The 15,991-nt window shown below is 40.2% G+C and overlaps 1 protein-coding gene across 2 annotated transcripts; it reads right to left on the bottom strand.

The window, feature by feature from the left end:
• Positions 1–83: 83 nt before the first annotated feature.
• syt8 (synaptotagmin VIII) lies at positions 84–15,195 on the bottom strand. Of its 2 annotated transcripts, none has more exons than XM_044194901.1 (9): positions 15,014–15,195; positions 9,205–9,380; positions 6,335–6,501; positions 6,041–6,136; positions 5,236–5,403; positions 4,727–4,894; positions 3,768–3,885; positions 2,243–2,376; positions 84–649 (listed from the first exon to the last, which is right to left on the bottom strand). In XM_044194901.1, the coding sequence occupies exons 2-9, from the start codon at positions 9,353–9,355 to the stop codon at positions 413–415; spliced, it is 1,239 nt and encodes a 412-aa protein (XP_044050836.1). In that variant the 5' UTR covers positions 9,356–9,380; positions 15,014–15,195; the 3' UTR covers positions 84–412. The 2 variants fall into 2 exon arrangements, with proteins under 2 accessions (XP_044050836.1, XP_044050837.1); XM_044194902.1 differs by lacking the exon at positions 15,014–15,195 and adding an exon at positions 12,536–12,714.
• Positions 15,196–15,991: the final 796 nt, after the last annotated feature.

Below are 15,991 nucleotides of genomic sequence, written 5' to 3'. Positions count from 1 at the left end.
AAGTTTTCAATGACCTGATTTTGTAAACATTTCAAAGGGTAGTCGATGCATAAAGAGCCTAAAGGTCGCCAAAGACATCCTGATTACATGAGATAACATATGTTTAATATGTATTACAGCAAACTGCAGAATGTTATCATAAGTTTGAGGGATGAAATTTGTTGTGTATGATACAATTCATACAGGGAAAAGTGCTCAGGTTTGAAATTAAAGTATGATTCATAACTTAAATTTGATATCAAAATATAATTCTTAATCTTAAATGTAAAATACAAAGTAATCAATCTGATACATTTAATAATTTCCATCCCAGAAGAGCATCTGAGAAATGATCTTTACACAGTATTTAAATCTCCTCATACTGATGTATTTGAAATGTTTCCATGTTGGACAGGACCACCATCGTTTCCCATCAGAAGGGCAGTTTGTCGACAAGGGGTATCTTCTTTTTCAGGGTCAGGGTGGAGTTGACCTGCTCGGCCGACAGCAGGTTATGCCACTGAGCAACCGGCCGCCGCGGGTTGGACAACATGTCGGCCCAGTGTCTCAGCTGGTTCCCCGAGGCGTCGCAGCCCAGGAAGATCTTCCCTATGGAGTCGTTCCGGGTCATGGCGTCGTGGTCCCACACCGAGATCACCAGGTTCACCTTCTGTGGACGACAGAACCGGAGATTTTAGTCTCATTTAGATTAAGAATTCCCAAAAAGCAGCATTAAAGGACACTGCAGGTTTTTATTTTTTTAAGGGGATGCTGCATAACGGATAAATGAATGGATTGTAAATGGAGATGTACCGAGCTCATCCTAAAGATCAGTCACAGGGCTGATCCGGGCATATTTTAATGGATCGGTATCAGCTCGGCTCTTTACTGAGTTATATCCACCTCAGTCTGCTGGTGTTGCTCTCACATATGCATTTCGCTGCATATGTGAGTGAAAATTATGAAAAGTGTGTGACGCACCAGTGATGGACTCTGTTCTGACACCTGGGATCGCAAAATACAAAGATTATAAAGATAATATAGACAACAAAGAGCACAAAACATCCAGCTAGCAGCTTCTCCTTTTTAGCGTCGCTTTCACCGGTTAAACTGACAAACGTCACTGTAAAAATTGATATCAGCTGTCGCTAATTGATGTTAAACTTGGCTGTTGTCTGGTTAAAGTGCAGCCAGTCTGTACTCAGCTCTCTGTAACACCACTGTGCAACCACAAGTGTTTTTATAGGTCCAACAAATCCAACAGAGTGAGACGTCTTCTCTCTAACTGATTGCGTCATGTCAATTTCAGGAGTCGCATTCGCCATTTGTAAGATATTAAATCCTTAAGATTTTCATTAAATTAAACCCTATCTTTGATACTATTTATGGCATTTCTTCCCCAATAGCTATTCAATGTATTTACATTCAGTAATTGTCTCTCTAAATAGTAGTTTTTATATTTACTGGCAGAATCCGCCATTCCCGCGCTGGAGTCAAATGACTTTTTACACACGAGGGATTGACAGGAAACGATGCAGCGTGTTTGTAATTGTATCTCATTGATATCAGCCTCACAGTTTACTGTTCACTCCCCTACAGCCGTGTCAGAGCTGGATTAAGTTACTGCTAACGCTAATGCTAACCCAACATTTCCTGCTGCTGCTACCCCACATTAAAAGTGTTCAACTGGTGAACCACTGGGTGGCAGGCTGCACACCTCCAACTTCTCAGCAACATAACAAGCTCTTTTTACTGTGTCCTGCTGTTGTGTGGAAATCTACTGACTGTGTATGCAGCATGGAATCAGATCATGTAAACAGATACACCAGCTGCTCTTCTGTTGTATTTCTGTATTTCACCAGTCATGACTGAAATCATAAGGCTTACGATTTAAAAGGGTCACTTAAATCGCTTCCCTCTAGTGGTTTCAATCCAGTCAGATAGTTTTGGTTTTATTTGTCTCTGAGATCACTGCCTTCACCCTGAGAGCTGAGCCTTGGAAAGTTAAGATGGGCCGATATATCGGATGATACTAGCTTATTGCAGATATACAGATGCCAGTGTACATGTTGAGTAATAAGTATAAAGGAATGTCATTACCCTTATTGAAAATGCTTGATTAATTCATGTGTTTATGTAAAACTATAAAGGCTTGTATACTGTTACCAGATTTTGCTTTGAGTTTAAAACAAATATTATTATCTGTATCAGTCTAAAACATCCTGTATCAGTCGGGCTCTATTTCTTATCTGGTGACACTCACCTGGATTTGTTCAAATGACACGTTGAAGGTGAAGGACTCGTTGTAATAAGGGTTCAGCGTCTTCTTTTTAATAGACGTCTTCCTTTTCTTCCACTTTCTCTTGTCCAGAGCCAACTGCACCTTCACGTAAGGATCTATAAACACCAAGTGGATGTTAAATTCATGCATAAAAAAAGATGAAATATCGCAAAAAAAGTTTTGGTTTGAATGAGGAGTAAAAGTGGCTGTAACTACAACGGAAAGCAGAAAATACATATTAAAGAAAAGTAGTGTAAATGATTAAAAAACTCACAATGTTAAGAAATAATTTGAAAAATTGTTGTGCGGCTGGTGATTGTTTACTTGGATGGGGCTTCAGGCACAGAGGACTTCTGCTTACACACTAACAATGTTGTTCGGTGCACTAAGCTTTGACTAAATAAGACTGTTAATGTTAAATTTACTCAACAAATGAATCAGAAAAATCAAACACACTCCATCCAACAGCTCAGCTTTGCTGCTAAATCTAACTGTCTCTTTTCTCATCAATCAAAGACCCTCTACAAAACAAAACAAAAAAACAATTATTTAATTTTAAACATAAATGCTGACTGTAAACTCGTTCCTGTTTTTCATAAACATAATGAAATATTGTCTTGATTTGGTGCTTTTCTGCTTAATGCTTCTGTAATAGTTAGAACAATGCAAATATGCAATCGTGCGTTTGCTTTTCCTGCCAGTTTTGATTGTTTGCTCCGCCCTGATCAGTTTCTCATCCTGTGTCTCGTTGTCTCCCCTCACCTGAGTGTATTTAAGTCTGTTTGCTTCCTTTGTTCTGTGTCAGTTCACCAAGCGTCCCGGCCTTTGTTTCTCAGTGTGTTGGACTTTCTTCTGTTTCTCTTGGACCTTGCATGGACTTTGGATTTTGGACTTTGCCTGCTCCCTGTCAGTATTGTTTGCCTATGTTGGACTGCCTCCCTGGTTTTGACCACTAACTGCCTGACAGATCCATGCAAGCCTTATACTTTCATTAAATCCCTTGTGTTCCCTGTTTCCCTGCTTGGCGAACCACAACACAGAGTACCGCAATGCGTTCCCCTCATACTGATAACACAAATATTAGACTAATAGGCTTTGTTTCTCTTACGATAAGCTAATCACTCATGAATCCCATTGTTTTATTGGTTCTTTTTAAACCCATTCACTTGTGTTAGATGGAGGCGGAATCAGGAGGAAGTTAGTGATGAATTAGTGTGTGGACTACAGCCATTAGTAAAGAGAATACAAACTAGACTCATTTTTGTGGTTAATTTCATACAGTACAACTTAATTTGAAGTAATTTAAAAATGCTTAAAAGGTAAAAACTTAATTTGCTCATTCAAATATTTAACAATAATTGATTAAGCTTGTTGACTCTGAACGAAGCTTTGTGGCTGGTGTTGTGCCGCGCCCTCTATTGATCGGCCGCCACTGATGGTTACCCTAACCGAAGCTAATCTTTTGAGAACTGAATAATTCCTGTATGAGATCTTGTCTCAGTCAGACCTGAACTTCCTCCGATGTCCATGCTCTTCAGGTCTTTGGCCTCCAGGATCACCACAGTCAGTTTGCCGGCAGAGGGAACGTAACGCAGAGAGAAGCAGATCTCCCCCAAGTTTTCATCCTGCGTCACACAGACGAGACAAGCGACACAAATCTTTACAAGAAAGATCATAAAACAATTTAATAAAAATAAAATAACTAACCGATTGAGCTAAATGTACTTGAATGCAACATGACATTGAATTTTAGCAAGGAGATGAGTCACTTCCGGCTACCATCTGTGTGTCGGTCAGGAAATGGAGTTGCAAGTTTGGAAATATTTTTTATGGTGCAGCAGACGGAATATTTTTTGATCCAGATGGTTAATAGAGTCTTTGAGGATTCTGGAAATACCTTCAGAACAGCAGTAAGTGTTGGTAAACAACTTTCTTGGTTTTGGAAAGAACACCAGAGATTTATCTTTCAGAAAAATACTGCAGTCCTGTGATTTAAATGTAATGAGAGATCTCAGCAAAGGCGTCGGTGAGTATAGGTGGGTGGCTGTGGTTTGGTGGTAGAGCGGGTTGTCCACCAATCGGAAGGTCGGCGGTTCATCCCCCAGCCTACATGTCGAAGCGTCCTTGGGCACTGAACCTCAAATTGCTGTGCCTTCAGTGTGTGAGTGTGTGTGTCTGATCAGTTAGTTTCTTTGTAGTGATGAGCTGATTGTTGAAGTTGGCACCTGCCATCAGTGTGTGAATGGGGTGAATGTGATATGTAGTGTGAAGCGCTTTGAGTAGTCGGAAAGACTAGAAAGGCGCTATGCAAGTACAGTTCATTTACCATTTATAGCAACTGATAAGCAGGATGGTCCAAACTACAAAGACTTAGGTTGCAAAAAATGGACTACTAAACACCTCACCAGCCACTATCACGCGCCTTGTGAAATGTACAGAGTGTGAAAATAGAACGATAAAGAAAACCTCAAACTTGGCGGGCTCGGCGAGGTCCTGCCACTCCTCGATGACGTGGTTCCAGTCGACGTCGCAGAGCTGCACCCTCAGCTCACCGATGATTTTATGTTTGGAGAATCTGTTGAAGTCAAACACCTGCATCACCACCGTCGACTGCAGGAGGGAGGACTTGGATATCTGGGAAAAGATCGCTCAGGTTAGAAGAAGAAGCATCTGTTTCCTTTTCTGTTTGGGGTTTAAAGGGTCAGTCCACCTAAAAAGATTTTTCTCACACTTCCTCATGGTGATAAAGCTGAAGTGCAGCAGCTACAAGCAGACAGAATATTGTGATGCTTGAGGAACAACTTTATCTGTCAGGTTAAATATCATTTTAGTTTTGCTTTTTGAGGCTGTTTTGTTTTCTTGCTTGCACGCTGGTGGCAGAAAACGCACCAGAATGACAGAGAGAAAGAGGGGAGATCAACATTTAAATTCTTAGCAAATGCATCGAACCAAATTAAGTCACAACCACCTCCTACCTGGAAGCTGAATTGTTCGTTGAAGACGGGGTTCAGAGTGTGACTGAACACTTTGGTCTCGCAGGTTTTGGATTTGTCGGGGCAGATGTAGACTTTGACGTACGGGTCCGAGTTTCCTCCCAGGTCCATGGCCTTCAGGCTGTTGGCTTGTTTGATCCCAACTGTAAGCTGTAAAGACAGACAGAAAACAGACTGACCTTTAGTAACACTGTGAGTTAAAGGGGAACTCTTACACATCAAAGTATGTTTCCAGGTGTTGGGGAGTACGACTGTATATATAAAAAATTAAAAGTTGTATAAAGCCTTCAGTGTCTCCAGGGGGAGCTGTGTGGAGTCTGACAAAAAAAAGCCTCAAGTGATGTCACTTGAGTCAGCGTCGGTCGGGGCTGAAGACTACAAGTTTGAAGATGAAACAAATGTGTTGGTGTGGAGTTAGAAAGCAGTGAGCTCACCAGACCTCTGCAGCCCGCTGCTCATACTGCTGCAGGCTCCAGGCTGCATTAGCTGCTACTAGCATAACACAACACAATCTCAGACTGAACTGTTGGTGTTCGAGTTGCATTGTGGATAATGTAGGCGCCAGGTTTTGACAAGGAAGAAAGACATGTGGAATAAAAAGATTATATTTCTGGTTCTGCTGCATTGATTTTATTTGTTTTTTAAAAAAACTGTCCATCGTGAGTCTGACAGTGTTACAGGAGTGCAGTGCTAAATCTGTGGAGTACTCCTGTAATGCAGGTGGCAGTGTCGAGGCTCTGTAGTTAGGCATGCTGCGCTGTAAACAGCCAGTTACAGGTTTACTCACCTCAGACTGGGCGCCGTTGTACTCCAGAGAGTAGAGCAGCTTTCCTCTCTGCTGTTTGGTCGAGCCGTAGTCCACATCCGCCACATCTGGCTGAACCTGTCAGAGAACAGGGAACACATCATCTTACATCCTTCACCCTTTGAAACTGTTTACACATTGTCATTTGATACATCTATAAATTGCAATATTTGTCATGCAGAGATACTGTAAATCATCCTTCTTTATGCAGGATAGTCTCTCTGTTGATGTTGGTGAAAGTCTGAGCTATATGAGCTAATGTGCGCTGTCACTCACCAGAGCTGTGGTGGTTTTTCCGTTCACGTCATTCAGATTGATCTTCTCGTTCTTCTTCTGCCGCTTCTTCTTCCCCTTGCAGCAGCACTTGACGCAGATACACAGACAGCAGATCAGAATCAGCAGACCACCGCCCGCAAAGATGGTGTAAATCGCCCATCGAGGCACTGCAGGAGACAAGATGTTATTTATTGTGTCATGCACATACAAGTGTCCAACCCACAGGCACCTATAAGACACCAAAACATTAAAGGACAGGTTCACAAGGTCTGGTCAACAAAAGTCAGCTTCTCATATGAACACTGAAACTGTTCATTAAGAGGTCTACGGAAGCCCTGAGAGGCAAGTGAGGAAAAAAAATTCTGGTGATCCATTTTCTAAGTCTGATCTTAGTTGTTTTCTCTCCTGTGTTTATGACTTAAGAACAGGTGGAAAAAGGTTTGTTTATTGTTGGTTTTGCCAGGATAATCTTTCTAAGTTCCTTAAAAAAATGAATCTGTGAAACAGGTGGGAAAACAAGTTTTGTCAGGATCATTTTTCTCATTTTTCAAGTTTTGGCAGGTGAAAAACATTTTGTTTCTTGTCAGGATCATTTTCTAAGTGTTTGTTGTTGAAATACTCATTTCGGCCACAAGAGGCTGAAATGCACCACTACCCCATGTTCTACATAGGATTAAAAGCATTCATGGATTCTTCCAGGTGAGTTTTAATGTCTCCATGCACTTTAAACACAAGGTACATGTATTGTGTGTTGGCAAGTTATGTAACATTACTGTCATGTCTTTCTTTTGGCTAGAAATGCTTCACCTGCAAGAATACATGAATGCTTTTAGTCCAATTTGGAACATGGGGTAGTGGTGCACTTCAGCCTCTTGTGGTCGAAATGAGTATTACAACAACAAACAAACACTCCTGACAAACTTGCCTCTAAGGGCTTCTGTAGGATCCACTCCTAACATGCTTACAATGTAAGTGATGAGGGACGTTCTGTGCAAAAATACATGGCCACTTTGTTAGGTACACCTGTAAAATCTAATGCAATCCAATACATCAGCTCAGCCATAAATTCTACCTTTTACAAAGGTAAATGTTCAGTTTGAATTGACACTGTCAGAGAGGTGTTTCTAATATTCTGCTCACCCCGTTTACAAACATATCAGAAAGAATATCAGAAAACATTTCAGATTTTACAAACATACATACAAAACATACAATTAACATCAAAGCTTAAAACAGTGGCCCCCGACCTTTTTGGGATGTGACCTCTTACAAAAACCCAGTGTCTAGTTCCACCATGTCATTCGTTTCAATTAAACAACCGTTCAAAGACCAAAGAGCTAAAATTATTAGATTTCACAAACAAATCAGAGATTAAAGTCCAAAAAATTAAACAGGTTTGTGTATCAGAACTTTGTTTTTTCTTCTTTCCTCTCCCAATAATCATTTTCCGACCCCTCAGATTTATCTTGAGACCCTTTGGAGGGGTCCTACCCCTAGGTTGGGAACCACTGGACTAAACTAGCTAACTGTATATAAAACAGTTAAAACCAGCTAACTGTTTATAAAGCAGTTAAAACGGGCTAACTGTATATAAAGCAGTTAAAAGTAGCTAACTGTATATAAAGCAGTTAAAACGAGCTAACTGTATATAAAACAGTTAAAACGAGCTAACTGTATATAAAGCAGTTAAAACGAGCTAACTGTATATAAAACAGTTAAAACCAGCTAACTGTGTATAAAGCAGTTAAAACGAGCTAACTGTATATAAAGCAGTTAAAACGAGCTAACTGTATATAAAACAGTTAAAACGAGCTAACTGTATATAAAACAGTTAAAACCAGCTAACTGTGTATAAAGCAGTTAAAACGAGCTAACTGTTTATAAAGCAGTTAAAACGAGCTAACTGTATATAAAGCAGTTAAAACTAGCTAACTGTATATAAAGCAGTTAAAACGAGCTAACTGTTTATAAAGCAGTTAAAACTAGCTAACTGTATATAAAGCAGTTAAAACGAGCTAACTGTGTATAAAGCAGTTAAAACCAGCTAACTGTGTATAAAGCAGTTAAAACCAGCTAACTGTGTATAAAGCAGTTAAAACTAGCTCCAGAGCAGCTACAACAGTAAAATGCTGCTCTAACATTGATGCATCAGTATTAACAATCTGATAATATATCACCAATACATTTACTCAAGTACTGTACTTGAGGTACTTGTACTTTACTTGAGTATTTCCATTTTCTGCGACTTTATACTTCTACTCTACTAAAATTCAGAGGTAAATATTGTACTTTTTACTCCACTACATTTATTTGGTAACTTTAGTAACTAGTTACTTTGCAGATTAAGATTACAATAATATCAAAATATAATCAACAAAAAATGAGATAAGACTTTATTGATCCCCAGGGGCAAATTCACAAGCTACCCAGCAGTTTAGTTTTTAAGTAGTTAAAATTTTCTCCACATTTACCAGCTGCAACATGATGTGATGAACACACAATTAATGCATCAATAATTATTTTCCAGTAATATATATATTTTCTGAAATGGGCCATTCTGCACAATGAGTACTTTTACTTTTGGTACTTTTAAGTAATGTTTTGACTTGCAGGACTTGTAACAGAGTACTTCTACACTGTGGTATTACTACTTTTACTTGAGTAAAGGATCTGAGTACTTCCACCTCTGTATATCAGTCACAGGGGACGTTTCACTGCACAACCACTACTTTTACTTTTGATACATTTTGCTGATAATACTACTGTACTTTTACTTAAGTAGGATTTTAAATGCATGACTTTTACTTGGGGGGTGTGGATTGTTTGGAGGCGGAGGAGGGTTCAGGTGAAGCTGCTGTTTGGTGACTTACGGGGGATCTGGTCCAGCAGGTCATTGACGAAGGCAGCGGCCGGGTTGAGGGTGGTGTTAGTGTGGGTGGAGGTGGTGGAGAGGATGGTGATGGGGTGAATGGTGGAATTTGGTGAATGAGAGGAATTTGTTGGTGCACGGATGGTAGGCATGATGAGGAGGAGGAAGAGAGGAGCTCTGGAAGTGAAGAGAGAAGAGTTTCAGTCTGGACTCTAGTGAAGTGGATCACGCCCCTAAACCTCCCCACACCCCATAAAATAAAACAAATAAATAAAAAGAAACTAACACTTCATTTTCAGCTTGGTGTAAAACATGTGACATATATAATCTGACATCAGTGGTAAGTGACTGAAATAATACAGATGTTGAGGTCTGAGATGTATCAGTTTTTACTTTGAGCTCTGTGTACAGCGACAAATCTTTCCATCGTTCGCTCTAACAGTCACAATTTCTGACCGTGTACCTGGAAAACTTGCATACCTGAAATCGCGTTGGGTTTCTAAAACAACCGTGAGCTGTTGAACTAGTCTTAGCTGCGGCACTGCTGTATATTTAACAGCAGGATGTTTATTAACGGATGTTTATTCTTCAGTTTGGATATGTTTGGAAACATAACAAGAACATGTGTTTGCTGTAAATATTGCCTTTTTTTTTTTTTTTTACGTGATGAAAAGTTATTAAAAATGTACAGTAGTCAAGTCAGTTTTATTTATATAGCCCAGCATCTCAAATCACAAAGGATTCAAAGCAAGCTGACACACCTCTGACGCGTTATCACCTTATAAAGTCGTTCTGGTGAAAAGTTATTTGCAGACACAGAGCAGCATTATCATCAAAAACTATGACAAAAAATATTTAAAACTAAATAAAAAGTAACCTTTGAAAACAAAATCTGTAAGGAAATATACTCAGCTCCTCTGTTCTGTTATCTTCATCTTTTAACTGTCTTTACTGTCAACAAACTGCAGACGTGCATGGTGCATGGTCATTTATAACATTTTAGTTCAGCGCTCACCGGTGGACTTCCAAACAAATTCAGTCATTCATCATATTCTGTTCATCAGAGGCACTGTTTTGTGGAATTCAAACTGCATTGTGGGTAATGTAGGCGCCAGGTTTTGGCAAAGAAGAAGAGTGTGTGGAATAAAAAAGACGATATCTCTGATTCTGCTGCATCGATTTTGATCCTTTTTTAAAACGATGTTACGGGAGAAGCAATGATAAATCTGTGGCGTACTGTTTTAACTACGTACAAATGTTGAGAGACACAGTCAAAGGGCAAAGGGCGCTGCTCCAGCCACTGGGTTATGAGAAGAAGAAGCAGATTCACTGTCACGCTATGTTTGGACAGTGAAGACTCCTGGACTGGAGGTTTCCTAACAGTGACGTATAAAATCAAACAAACATCGGAGCCATGAAACTCTGCTGACATGACTGAGTGGAACTCCACCTGCAGGCCTCCACCATGAACAAACAGCAGCAGCACATTAACTCGCAGTCTGATTCACACTCTGATAACAGCTCTCCTCACAACGCTGCAACACTGTTTCTGTGTCGCGAATCCATTTGATTAAGTCAACAGGCCTGGAAGCAACACACATAACTGTACTTCTACTACCTAAGCCCCTGACACTAACCTTAACTTAATCCTAATTCTAATCTTAAACCTAAAACCAAATCCGAACAATCAAACTGCCCTTTGAATACGTGTGAAATGTCCAAAAAATGTCCTCAGTTTTCAAAAAATGTCTCCCTTTCTAAAGAAAACGTTTCAAAAGGTCTTTATTTTCCCCGAAATATCGCCACTTTCCAAAAGCAATCCTCAATCTCAAGATCAAAATGTTTTAATTGGTCCTCACCAACATAGAAATACAAGAGCACACATAAACACTCACACACAACATACTGTAACTACAGGAAACAAAACCAAATGGCAGTAAATTCGTCCTCCTGACTGGACGGAAGCACCGCTCTCTGGGTTGTCGCTGGTCTGTACTGGTTTCAGAAGTACTGTCAGATTTCTTCCTAAACTCTTTACTAAAGTCAGTTTCTGAATAAATTTAAGTTTGTTAATCATGTTTCTTTTTACATTTACAACATACAGTTTTGAATGAGTCACATGTTGTAAAGGAGTATTCCAGTGATTTAGTATTATACTTTAATAAAGTTGGGGGACTCGCAAAAGAAAGATTAAAACAAGAATGGTCACAAAAACTCCAAAAACACTGGATCCTACATTTCCCATAATGCAACTAATGGCATCTCTGATGAACCCTTTCCTGCATGTTAAATTCCCTCATCTCCATGCCCCCCAGCTCACAACACAGATTTTAAGTCTACAAGCTTGGCGGCGTAGTGAGACGACTCGCAGGGTTAGTGGTGAACTGCTGGTGAGATAACCGTTAGCACACAACAGCTCCCGGAGTGTCTCTCTACCTTCTTTCTACTGTTCTGTTTACTTCCCCCTTTATTTTGTTCAGCATTGCACACCATTTTGCTCAATAAAAACTTATTGAAGAGGGAAAATAATCCTTGTTAGCTTAGCCCGGTCGCTAACGGGACAATAAGTTCACACAGTTTATTCAAAAGACGTGTTCGTAACTGTCTGCAAACCATTTCTCTTTTGTGGAGCAGTTTTTACGTCTTCACATGATGACAACGTCACTGTGTTTTTCAGATGTCGTAAAAAAGGAACAGGTGAGCTTCTCCTGCGCTGACGTTCAGCCGGGTGCTCTGCCCGAAAAAACCCAGCAATGTCTGTATTTCAGTCAGGTCAGGTAAGTCAGGTAAAAAAACCCAAAAAACTTAGAGGATTCTGGAAATACCATCTGAACAACATTAAGTCTTTTTAAACAACCTTCTGGGTTTTTCGCCGACGGTACATTATGTTTTAGAGAAACCGACGGTTACCTCTGTACACGAGGGGCACAAACGGGGGTTAGGGCATGTATGGCAGCAGTGAGCTCTCTCTTTTTAAAAGGACACATCATGTGATCAGCAATCAACAGAAAACAATTACACCTGTACACCTGCAGGAAGTTCCTCCACTCCCCACCCCACACCAAAAACATAAAAATTTAATTTAATTAAGACAGCTGAATAAAGCTGTATTTCTATCCCTCCTGAAAACATGTCAAAGAGATGATGGTATGATGCGGCTGCTTTCTCCTCTGGAACTGGTGTCTGTTATTAGCCGTTAATCACAGTCTACATCGAGTATCTTTACTATTAAGTGCACGACACCCAGTAGTCCTGTTGATGTCCAAAAACACAGGTTTCGTCAAAATCAAGCGTCTCATAGATTAAAGCTGTAAGCGAAACACTTTACTCACTAATGACGAGTTTTATAGAAATGTCGACATCCTTACTCCTGATCCGCACGGGCTCAGAATAAAAGGGAGTCGTGTTGGAGAACGAGTGAAGAGGAAGGAGGTGACGTCGAACAGAGAGACTGGACTTTTCCTAAAAACAACCCTCAAGCTGTTTGATCAGGAGGAAACGTCTCCTCCCTCCATCTCTATCCGGACTGTTTTCACTGCAATCAGCAGGAAAACACATCATCAACAGTCCATCTGAAACAAGCAGGAGCCCGGCCTCTTTCCAAACGTCTCTGTCAGGAAACAGTGAAAGCGGCCGGTGACAAAACAAGTTCATTTCCTGTTCCTGAAGCAGAGAAACTAAATCTCCACTTAAAGATCCGAACCTCCAAAATTCAGACTGTAAAACACGCTTTAACAACATGTTCATATTGTATTTATTTACACAAGAAACGGAGAAGCCAAACATGGTCCTGGTTTCGCTCCTAAAGATGTGATATTGATGGACAGAGCCCTCCATCCTGATTTATTTGTAATCAGACTATGTGTGTTGCTTCATTGATTACATTAGATCTCTAACAGGTGATATAATTATGTATCTATTGTAGGTTCTGAATTATGTGTTTCGTCCCGTATTGTTGAGTCTTGTGTACAGATGTCAGATGTTATGTGTTTTTTTTCCCATTAAGGTATTGTAAATGCATTATGTGGACCCCTGTTGTCACAGTAGCTAATAAACAAACACACACACACTGGTTAGTTTCAGCCCTGAGGGGAACACACATCTGCAGCATGTAACATGCGTCAAAACACCAGCAGGCTTACTTTACACGAATAACAAAGCTGAAGTAGCAGAGAGGGCTGATTTTTATTCCCACTCCGCCCCTGCTGTACACCGGCGGCGTCTTAAACTAACTCTAAACTTTCCGAAACCAACAATCCACCATTGACACTCACTTCACGCTGTGATTGGTCAGCTGTGCAGAGGCGAGAAAGCAGGCAGGGTTTGACCTTCCCTCTCTAGCTCTCTTTTTTCCATCAACGGCTTCTGACACTTTTCATGTGAACAAACGAGCAACACTATGAATGTCTTCCAGGAGAGAAAACGTCTGAAAATGTGCACCGTTATCTCCATATTTAAACGATATCGAGTCTCCCCCCTCTCTATGACAGCTTTTCACTCCGCCTTCCAGTGCGACCGTCGGGTATAAACAGGTTTCCATCGTTCGAACCACTTCTTTTCTAGTATAACGCGGCTCTCATGGGCAAATGATGCCCAAAAATTGAGGCAACGCTACATGTGCATCATTTTTTAATCAGCTTATTATGTTTTAAATAAAGTTATATCTTATCTTACATCTTGTATTGAAAACTGGCAAAGAACGGAGATGCTCCAATGACATTTATTAAAAAAATATAACTTAAAAAGTAACTTAACAGCAGCTGAAAATCTTGTTTGTGCTGACCTCCAGTGGTTTAACTTCTCACCTTGCTGGAGTGATGTAGAAGCGTACTCCATGGTGTGTCAGTACACCGTGACATCACTGTTGGGTGTGATTTCAGGTTCAACCAGAGAGGGCAGTGAAACACAGATTTTCAGGCTGCTGTTAAGTTACTCTTTAATAATTTGTGGCCGCTGCGTAGGATTGGTCCCACGCCTCAGTATGTCTTCGGAGGGTCTCTTTAGTAAAGAAACCTCCGCTGTTCGATGGCTGTAGTTACTGTATACAATCTCATGAAGTAGAAATAATAAAGTGCAAGAACTTCACAAATGTACTGAAGTACTCAAATAAATGTAAATGAATTTCCACTGCTGCTGCTTCACGGTGACGAGAAACTCTGAAGTGTACAGTTTCACTGCAGCAGGTTAAAAGTTCAGACATGTGAAATGTAAAAGTTGCTGAAAAACAATTTTGCTCCACTGGAAGTCCACAAACAGCCGAAAGCCACACACACATATGAAACTGAAGAAGCAGACAGAATGAAATGTTATTATTTCTCATAAAACATTTGTAGATTTATAGATGACACCCTGTTTTATTGGTTATATTTCTGGCGTAAACTGCATCTTTTGAAATGTTTTCTTTTTTAATTTGGGGAACTGAACATCATGCTGATCTTAGTTGTTGTAGTTTAGTGTTATATAAGCCCATATTTTGCTGTGTGGATGTAAAATCAAAGAATCAATCAACCAATCAATCCATCACATATAATGAACGAGGGACTGGAAACGGAAAGTAAAAGAGTAAATAACAACCAGAAAGGTGCGTTTGTTTTCTGGAGAAAATGAGTGCTGGCAACAGAAAGTTAATGATTTAAAAGTACTAACGGAAAGGAAGAAAGAAAAAGAAAGATACAAAAAAGGACTTGTGAGAAAAGTAAGAGAAGGATGACAGGGAAAATGAGGGAAGAGGAGATGACACATGGGAAACAGCTAGAGAGACCGCACAAAATAAATCGACAAAGAAAGAAACAAAGACAGACCAACAGTACCTGAGTGTAACGATGAGAGTTTCTGTCCAGAAGTTTTCTTTTCTTTTATTTAAATCTCATTTCTTCACCGTTTGTTCAGTCGGCTGTTTAATGTGGTTTTCTGTCCTGCTGAACTTCAGTCGGCCATGTTCAACTCTTAAAGTCTGTCTACTTCAACCTTCAGCAGCCACCACACCTGCTGAACTCACACATTAACACACACACACACACACACACACACACACACACAGTTACCTACGTAGTTAGTGTTCAAACAGAGGTGGAGTCGTTGCTGCTAAAATACCAGTTATTCAAATGTGTCATCTGATAGAACAACAGCTACTGAAACAAGAATCACGTCTGTATGCTGCGGCCATTAAAGGAGAATAAAGTTTAATTAAGGAGTCAAAAACTGCTGCCTTCACTGCAGAGATGAAGCAGTAGCTGCTAGACACCATTCCTAATCAGACTACAGATCTTTTAATATGTTGTTTTATAGTTTTTACCATTTAATCCATTTATGTTTGTAGCTTGAACAATGTTTTTTTTTTCTGATGTGACTTTGCTGGAGATCGTTAGTTCGTACGGTTCAATTTTGTAGTTTCTAGCCACGTTGGCAGCGCGGCTTCATGGATGGAAATGTTGGTCGGTTGATCCACTACTTTGGTCCAGACTAAAATATCTCTACAACTACTGGCTGGATTAAGATGACTTTTTGTACAAACATGCATGGTCCCCAGAGGATGAATCCTAATGACTTTGGTGATCCCCTGACTTCACCTCTAGCGCCACCATCAGGTGTCCAATACTTTGGCTTATGACCAAATACCCGCAAAACTGATGGCAGTCCCATCAGGCTCAGCTGTACTTTGTGTTTAGTGCTAATTACCAAACAGCATGCTCATGCTAAGCATGTTAGCATGCTGAGGATTGTGTTTTGTCAATTTCTGGAACGTTCTGAAACTACTAATCTGACTTCCACACCCACTTTACGCAGCG

Source organism: Siniperca chuatsi, linkage group LG4, assembly GCF_020085105.1.
Source record: "Siniperca chuatsi isolate FFG_IHB_CAS linkage group LG4, ASM2008510v1, whole genome shotgun sequence".
Lineage (NCBI taxonomy): Eukaryota > Metazoa > Chordata > Actinopteri > Centrarchiformes > Sinipercidae > Siniperca > Siniperca chuatsi.
The sequence above is the reverse complement of the archived record's forward strand: the minus strand, read 5'-3'. Positions and strand labels throughout refer to the sequence as shown.